Source organism: Acipenser ruthenus, chromosome 37, assembly GCF_902713425.1.
Source record: "Acipenser ruthenus chromosome 37, fAciRut3.2 maternal haplotype, whole genome shotgun sequence".
Classification (NCBI taxonomy): Eukaryota; Metazoa; Chordata; class Actinopteri; order Acipenseriformes; family Acipenseridae; genus Acipenser; species Acipenser ruthenus.
Window position 1 is genome coordinate 9,884,637 of NC_081225.1, and position 8,016 is coordinate 9,892,652.

Genomic DNA, 8,016 nt, shown 5'->3' on the forward strand with positions numbered 1-8,016 from the left:
GCAATTTGAACCTAACACCCGTTTATTGTCCTTTTTTTATTACAGATACTAATATCCATGTATACTGAGCATCAAAAGAAACTAATCACTATTATAACACATTTATTTTTGAAAAAAAGTAAGGTATATAAATGATGGACATTGACGAAATGTTTTTGGTTTCTTTTTAATCACTCGATCATTCATCCTTGACCACGACACGCTTGAGTGACTGTGACTGAAGCATATGCACTTAATCACCTAATTAGTGAGACAGTTGATCTGCTGAATTGCAAGCTTGAATAAAAGCACTAAAGAAAATCACAGAAAAAAAACCAACATGCCACGTCTGTCAAGAGAGCATCCCCTTCGTGGCTGGACTAGGGCAGCGTGCTGCGGCTCGCCGTCTTGGGTGCTCACAGCCAGCGATTTCAAACCTGGCGAGACGGTAAAACCAGACACACTCTGTCAGTGACAGAGCCACCAACTGGGAGACCAAGAGTCACAACATCTGCCCGGGATCGACAGATCATTCTGCAGCATCTTCGTGATGTCAATTGCTAATCAGCACAATAAAAAGTCACTGCACCTGCCCTAAAACAGAATTTGTCATTTTTCGATCACATCTAGTGAATTTTATCCAAATATAAATGATACGTTTCTTTTGATGCTCAAATTTTATAATGCTCAGTATATTATAAAAAATAATAGATGGGCTTCAGCGAGTTAAATGAAAATAATTCCATCTTGGGTTTCTGTGACAGTTTACAAACTACAGTACTCGACCGAATGGTCTCGTAGTTTATGATGTCACAAAAACCCTAGATGGTATTATTTTTATGTAACTCACTGCAGCCCATATATATCTATATATATATATATATATATATATATATATATATATATATATATATATATATATATACTGTATATAGCTGTAGTTTGTTCTTTCATGAATTTGAATCGCACAAAGCCAAAAAAAAAACCACTGCAGTCAAAATTCTTTTATGTCTGTTGAAATTTTTTATTTGACATAACCAAAAAACGGCCATTAGTGTTTTTTCTTTCTGGGCTCCCTGTGTTGCTCTGTCCCATCGGTGGCGGACAGAGTGAGCAGGATTTGGGCGAGGTAGTAAGTCCCCATTATCACGGCCTCTGCGTAGGGCAGTGGAGTGCAGAACTTGTCAATAGCCAGGGCCGTGTCGGACACCATAAAGGACACGCCCCCCGTGGCAGCAAACAACCACGCATCCCTGGGCAGTGGCACAACCAGGGAGCGCCACACCATGGTGCCCAGCAGCAGTATGTAGAGGGGAATCAGGTAGACCAGCAGCCCGGGCAGCTCTGGCAGTAGAACGGTGAAGAAGATCAAGCCTTCCACGGGCAGGATGACAGCCAGCGGGAAAGGATTGAGCGGAGACCAGCCGAACGCACAGATATAGGAGATGTGAGCCACAGCAAAGAACGCCATTCCTGTGAGAAATCCAGAGCGAGCCATTGAGGAGGGGGGGGATGTCCGGCAAGGCGCCTGCGATCCTATGACTGTGTCATACACTACTTTATTCTCAATATACAAGTACAAAGAGCATTGATTCATAAGAGTTACCACACCAGTATAATTCACAGAGAGAGAGAGAGAGAGAGAGAGAGAGAGAGAGAGAGAGAGAGAGAGTAGAAACCAGCAAGTCAGACATACCCACAATAAAGAGATGAGAGTAAATCAGGCAGGCGTCTCCTAGACTGGAGAGCAGCAGTCCAGCCAGGATGAATTTGTGGTAGCGCCCCCGCTGGTGGGAGGTGCGGTACAGCAGGTACACACAGCACAGGAAGACAGGGAGGCACTTGGACAGCATGCTGCCCCATTTGGCCCCTCGCAGGAGATACGAGACGGAGCCCATCGCCTCTGTGGGAGAGAAATGGAGACTCGTCTTAGTGCCTGAATCCATCAGCTTTTGTGCACGACTGGTAGAGAATTGTGGAGATCAGAAACTCACCATACACTTTAATCTAATACCTTGTTTCCATGCTCCCCTCAACCCGGGCTGAACCCCTGCTGCCCCTGATACTGCGTTTCCATGTTAATTTAGCCAACCCGCATTGGCTGCCAGTCCGAGCTGCCCCTTAATTTTTTTTCGGACCCTTTCCCAAAGCGGGATGGGTGGAAGTACGTCACAACACTGACCAATCAAGCGATGAGGGGGCGTAAACATGGAATCCACACCCGGGGTGAGCAGGCTTCTCCATGCTTTAAAATGTTCTGGAATGTCACAAAAAGCTCAAAAGAATCGTTAGGATTGGGATACTAACCTTAAAGAATGGCCAAATAAGAAAGAACATGATCAAGATCATTGCCCTGGTGTATCAGCTAAAACTGCCCGATGCATCAGTTTATCTTCATCACACGTGCCGTTGGTTTTGTTACTCAGCTATTAGGATAACAGTGCCCTCATTATCTCAATTTCAGTCCGACTCTTGTAGAAGTTACAGCCTACCATTGCGAAAGCACAGCAACGTGTAACAAAGCATTGCCAAAGCTACGTGATAGAATGGTACATCGATGGCAAACCATTGTACGGTAGGATTAATGCACAGTAAAATCATGCAAAATTCAACAAGTTTTACACAGAGTCAGCAAGTACACCTGTGGAAGCGACAAGTCTTACCTGTCAAATCTCTGCTTGCTTCTTTAATGACAGACCTCTCGTGCAATAAAACACATTATTTACTTGTATTCTGTATAACTTTCAAATACGTACGACAGACAGCAGGTGTTAAATACTCAAGACCAGTGTATCGTTTGCTGGATTTGCAAAGGGTTAAAACATGTACAAACAGTAATATACAGAACTAGGTAACAAATACAGCTTCCTATCTACAATGGTAGAATATGCAGCAATGCTACTAGGGACCTGTGAAATGCCTAAAAGCTAGTCTTGAATAAAGTTATTAATAGCACATTTCCTGTAGCAGTTCGTACTGTTGGCTCGTCAGGTTAATAAGGTGTCGGTTACCTGCTTGGTGTGTTAAAAGAGTGAAGATTGTTTATCTGATAAACCAGAGGAGTTCGCTTCCCTGTTTCTGTTCCTCCCTCCCTTTCAAAGCTGCAAATTCTTTCCTGTTTGGTTTTTCTGTAGGAAGTGAACGAGGGGGAGGGGGGGGGGGGTAGGAGGGAGGGCAGAGAGAAAGGACTGGCTTGTCAGGTTTTTTTTTTTTTTTTTTCATTCTCAGCTTTCTGAGCGGAGGCGCGGCTTGTTCAAACAAGCATAACAGGATGGAAAGAATGAGGTATCAAACAAAAAAAAAAAAGTCTCATTTAATACTAGAACAAAACGCAGCTGCTGCACAGGAACAGTGGAGGACTAAAAGGGAGATTCACTGTAGCTGTGCAGAAAACTAGCTTAAAACCTGTGCGATCCCATTGAGCACACACACACACGATACTGATAAAGAAACGTTATGAAAATCCACCCTCATCTAAACATCTTGTTATATACTTTTATACTGTGTTAAAGACAAATAATGTGGTGTTTTGTAGCTGAACTGTATCCCGCTAAGTCCCGCCCACGCAGCATTTGACAGGCTGCACAGAATGTCAGTTTATCAGCCGAGATGATTATTGGTTATCAGTTGCGTTGGAACTGAATTCTATCCTGTGGTTACTTAGTAAAGCCCGGCCACGCAGCATTTGACAGGCTTCACAAAACCTGACAGCAAGCGGGTTTGTGAGATGATATTAAGAGAGGTCATTTCTCAAAGAAGCTATGCTGCATGGCGAGTGTGCTTTGAAAAATCGTGATAAAACGGGGTACGACCTGAAGCAAGGTGATATAAAACAGGTTCATCTGTATAGCCACACAAAATCCTAAAGCGGACATCAGTGAGAATACAAAGAAGTATTTATAAGTGGCAACTGGTTGAAACACAGGAAGCAGACTACTTGTGAGAGGAGAAATCTCAAGCTGGGGCCCCATGTACACATTGGGGTGACCGGGGAGAATTTGCAAGTTTGTCAAATGCTTTCAGCTACCCAGGAAATCCAATAGGATTTAGACCGCATATAGAACAACACAGTGGAAACCAGTATGCAATAATTACTTAAAGACACTTCCCAATATCCTCAGACTGGCACTCTCAAAAACACATGCTAAAAGAATGTCCTGATCAAGTGTCCTCGTAATTCAATGAACATTTCTCGAGATGGGTGTGAAAATCTAAGTCTGACTGCTGGACGCCTGGGTTGTTTTTGGCCACAACAGCGATTTTGACCAATCAATTCACTGTTATTTGAGGCATGTAGTGTTCACACAGCAGGAAAAATAGCACAGTGCTGCAAAACGATGGGTAAAAGTTTTATTTATTACAGTAACTTCTAGTGAAATAATCCACTGTTCGTTATTTTTTTTTTTTTTTTAATTAACATCCCTGAAGTAAGATAGAAAGTGACATACTTTGTGAAAATATCCGCGAATTTTTTTTTTTTTTTTTTTTACAGAAAAGAAAAATCCAAGTAAATCTGCAAGAATGGTCAAATTTGGGAGCGAGGGGGTAGCCTGCATACATTTGTAAAAAAAAAATTAAAATATAAAATAGAAATCAAATAACAAACAAAACTCTAAAGGGGCACAGCCGCAAAGCCATATTTAAAAACGTACAAAAAATGTCATTTCCTCATTTCAGTGGCGCCGTGTGGTTTAGGAGACAGAATAAACCACAGCAGCGCAGTCTATGGGGTCTCCGTTTCTCAACGGGTCCCAGTGATTCTTCTTGAGATTCAGTACGGCAAGCTTGCAGCCTCTTTCCTGCACACTTGCACGTGTGTGTTGATATGGCACGGTGCAAAAGTCTACAGTGCAAGAGGCAGGTAGCTGTGCTGCTCAGGGACAGTGCTGGGGAGGTAAACTGGCTCAGAATGGCACTGCTGGCAGGCTGGCAGGGCTCCACAGCACAGCAGTGTCCCTGTAGATCTGCCTTTGCCAGTCTTCAAACCTTGTCCGAAGCATCGCTCCCGGTTTCGACCACGCTGCAGGTCTGCAAATACAAACACAAGATGAAAAGGCGTTTATGGAAAGGAAGAGATTTATTCTCAGACCGCCAAGATAAGCTGCAGTCTCTGTCTGACCGGTAGGGGTCACTGAAGGTCAAAGAGGGGCACTCTTCAGTAACCCAACCAATCAGACCTAGATACACCTTGTGCCAAGGACTGGTTAAACCAAGTTCTGTCACGATCGTACCAGCGGTTCTCAAGAAATATCTAGACGTGCAAATGTGACACTTGTGAGCTCCCACGATGCAGACACGTTTAATAAATATCACAGTACTCATTTCTAACCTTATTCACAATGCTCTGCATCTTTTCAATGACGGAAACCATATTCCCCTTGCTTTCCTTCAGCAGCTTCTCGTAAGAGGCGCTGCGTTTCTCCTCCGTCTTCAACTTGTCCAACGCCTCGGCCAGGCTCTTCTGTGCAGCCTCCAGCCCAGAGGCCAGCCTCTTCCTCTGCGCCTCCTCCACAGACACCTGCTCCCCTGCCTCCCCTATGGAACACAAGCGCATTCAGAGCCCTGCAAACCAGCCAGACACATCCACCCCCCTGAATTCACAATGAACGACAATTATAGATATGCATGTACAGGGAACATGTAATATGATGTTAAAAATGATTTCAAGGTAGTGTGACACTGTCTCTATGGATGCACCATACAGTACATGCACCTTCAGATGTCCTCAGGTTGTGCTTCTCTCAATCACTTGTCAAATAACCTTTGCCAAATAATGGGGTACCCAGCGATGGTGCTGATGCTGAATCATTGGGACCCTTAATTTCACATGAACCTGGAATGGGGGCTCCCCCTCTTACCCAGCCTGGTCTCCAGACTGCGGATCCTATCCTCCAGGTGCACCCGGGTGCTCTCGACTCGCTCCAGTTTCTGCAGCAGGTTTCCGAGGTGCACCGCCGCGCCGTTGTGAGTGACCATCTCAGACCCCCCGGACCCTGACCGCTGAGACTGCCGGCCGCTGCCCTTCACAGACACGGGGGGTAGCAGAGAGACGTTTCCTGAAACCACATTCAAAGAGTATAGAAAAACTGAGGACTGGGCCAACACCTCCTCAGGGTGAATGAAGAAAAAGAGGTGATGTCAACATGATGTCATCCATCATTCAGAGTGCTGCTAGATCAGGGGTGGCCAAAGATCCACTCCTGGTCTTCATTCCAGCCAATTAAACCTCCATCCAGACCCTGAAGTAGTTCATGATCTCATTGCACCTGTAAAACCTGGAGTGGAATCACCCTCCAGGACCGGGATTGCTTCAGATTATGTTGCTCTTTGTTTTGTAGATCTGACTAAATGACTTTCAGCGTGTCTGGAAATCGCCAAGATACATCAGCTAATTTTACAGAAAGTTTGTTTCTTTGTTTTGTTTTTTTTTACATCCTGTATCTGTGTTGTGCCCCAGCTCAGAGAAGGGGACTCAATGCTACTGTATAATCCAATCACAAGCCAGTCCTCACCTTGCAGTTTGGGGTCTGCGGCGAGGGTCTTGCTGTCCCGTGGCTCTGTGTCCCCCTCCCAGCGCTCAGCCAGCCCCTGGTAGTGACACGCATTCTGGGACACCACCTTTGTCACCAGCTCTGTCACCTGCCAACAACAGCCATAGCAGATAAAACACATACTGTAGCGTCCCTTCAAACAATTCACATGTCTTATACTGAACGCATGTGGCCAGCACAAGCACTCTAGTGGTTTTAGAAGCTAATAGAGATCTCATAATATAAAACACATGTATCACCTAAAAAGAGCTTCATAGGATATTTTCATCATTTTTAAATCCAACCCCTTGCTCTTTCATAATGTTTACAGTCTTTCTCAGTGACCCTTATTACACAATTTTACACAAGTTGATCTGCAGTTCCTTCAGTTAAAGTAACAGGCAGCTGCCATTCTGTAGCTGTCCACTAGATGGTGCTGGAGCTCACTAATGTAAAGACGCTGGCTAATGTAGCCTACGTTACAGCCAAGACCAGACCGCTGGGGGATCTGGAGCAAGGCAGTGGAGTTTGTACTGGGAGAGGGGCTCAGCGATGGGTTCGGGAGGGGAGAGGCTGTCAGAACCCAGTGATGCTCACCTGTGCCCGAGAGAGGTGCAGCCCCAGCGACAGCACGATCTCCTCCAGGTCCTTGTCCAGGAGGAAGCCGCAGAAATTGTGATCGAAGTAGACAAAGGCTAGGAGGATGTCCCGGGACAGCACCAGCGAGCTGCAGGGCTCCTTGTCCTAAGGGATAGGAAGCACAGTCCCGCGACTGGGTTACTCTTCTGCACGCAGGCACAAGGGCGACCAGCCGCTTCCACTGTATCCCCATCGGGAAATCATCCATCTGTTTTGAACGGGACACGACTGAAGTCTATAAAATCTTAAAGGAGTTGACAAAGTTTCCATGTTTCCACGGCACAGAAACCCAGACTGGAGGCTACAGTTCTCACACAGAGACGTCACGGGATGGGTCGCCTAGGCTGAAATCACTTGGATCCTTTAAAGATCTGACTTAAAGTTTTGAGATCAAACAGCTTAGGAAGCGGATGTGCACAGATGGGCTGAACTGGCCTCCCCTTGTTTGTTAAATGTTCTTGTATGTGAACTCAGTTCCACACCCAACATGCTGTAGAAAGCCTTCTCAACATCCACGGTATAGATCAGTAAAGCAGTTCTTTTACCTGGAAGCAGACTGGACTGGACTGCTTGTCCCAGACGTTTCTCTTACCGTCTCTTTGGTGGAGCTGGGGTCTGAAAGACGAGACAGGACCGGATTCATCTCCCCCTCCTCTTGGACGACTCCTGCCGACACAGCTCGGATTAGCCCCGATAACATTCCCTAATCGTTTAAGATTGAAGTTTTAAAGAAATCTATTCTGAAGCCATGCTTTCAATTAGCGTTGCATTGGCTTGGTCAATTCCCTGGACGGTACAACTGTCCCCACCCCTTTAATGGCTTATTTATCATTAACCAACCAGCTGCTTCCCCCTCTTGATTGACATG

The 8,016-nt window shown here is 45.4% G+C and overlaps 2 protein-coding genes across 3 annotated transcripts in view; both read right to left on the reverse strand.

Annotated features, from left to right (window-relative positions):
• Positions 1–979: 979 nt before the first annotated feature.
• Positions 980–3,119, reverse strand: LOC117968923 (lysoplasmalogenase-like protein TMEM86A). 2 transcript variants are annotated; one of them, XM_034916776.2, is made up of 3 exons: positions 2,991–3,119; positions 1,676–1,882; positions 980–1,452 (listed from the first exon to the last, which is right to left on the reverse strand). In XM_034916776.2, the coding sequence occupies exons 2-3, from the start codon at positions 1,875–1,877 to the stop codon at positions 1,031–1,033; spliced, it is 624 nt and encodes a 207-aa protein (XP_034772667.2). In that variant the 5' UTR covers positions 1,878–1,882; positions 2,991–3,119; the 3' UTR covers positions 980–1,030. The 2 variants fall into 2 exon arrangements, with proteins under 2 accessions (XP_034772667.2, XP_034772666.2); XM_034916775.2 differs by having other exon boundaries at positions 980–1,521.
• A 1,196-nt stretch (positions 3,120–4,315) lies between these two features.
• The window catches only part of LOC117397762 (cell cycle and apoptosis regulator protein 2), an 11,679-nt gene continuing 7,978 nt past the window's right edge, over positions 4,316–8,016 (reverse strand). Inside the window, exons 13-18 of the mRNA XM_059008444.1 lie at positions 7,741–7,851; positions 7,107–7,253; positions 6,492–6,618; positions 5,838–6,035; positions 5,309–5,514; positions 4,316–5,007 (exon numbers count right to left, since the gene is read on the reverse strand). Of these exons, the coding sequence (XP_058864427.1) occupies positions 4,960–5,007; positions 5,309–5,514; positions 5,838–6,035; positions 6,492–6,618; positions 7,107–7,253; positions 7,741–7,851 (837 nt within the window). The 3' untranslated portion in view covers positions 4,316–4,959. The remainder of the gene's footprint in view (positions 5,008–5,308; positions 5,515–5,837; positions 6,036–6,491; positions 6,619–7,106; positions 7,254–7,740; positions 7,852–8,016) is intronic.

Bases quoted from the DNA above. Each gene is read 5' to 3' on its own strand.
- LOC117968923 (XM_034916775.2), bottom strand. From the start codon at position 1,877: ATGGGCTCCGTCTCGTATCTCCTGCGAGGGGCCAAATGGGGCAGCATG. The intron at 1,522-1,675 runs GTATGTCTGACT...TGTATGACACAG, and splicing joins CTCTCATCTCTTTATTGTGG to TCATAGGATCGCAGGCGCCT.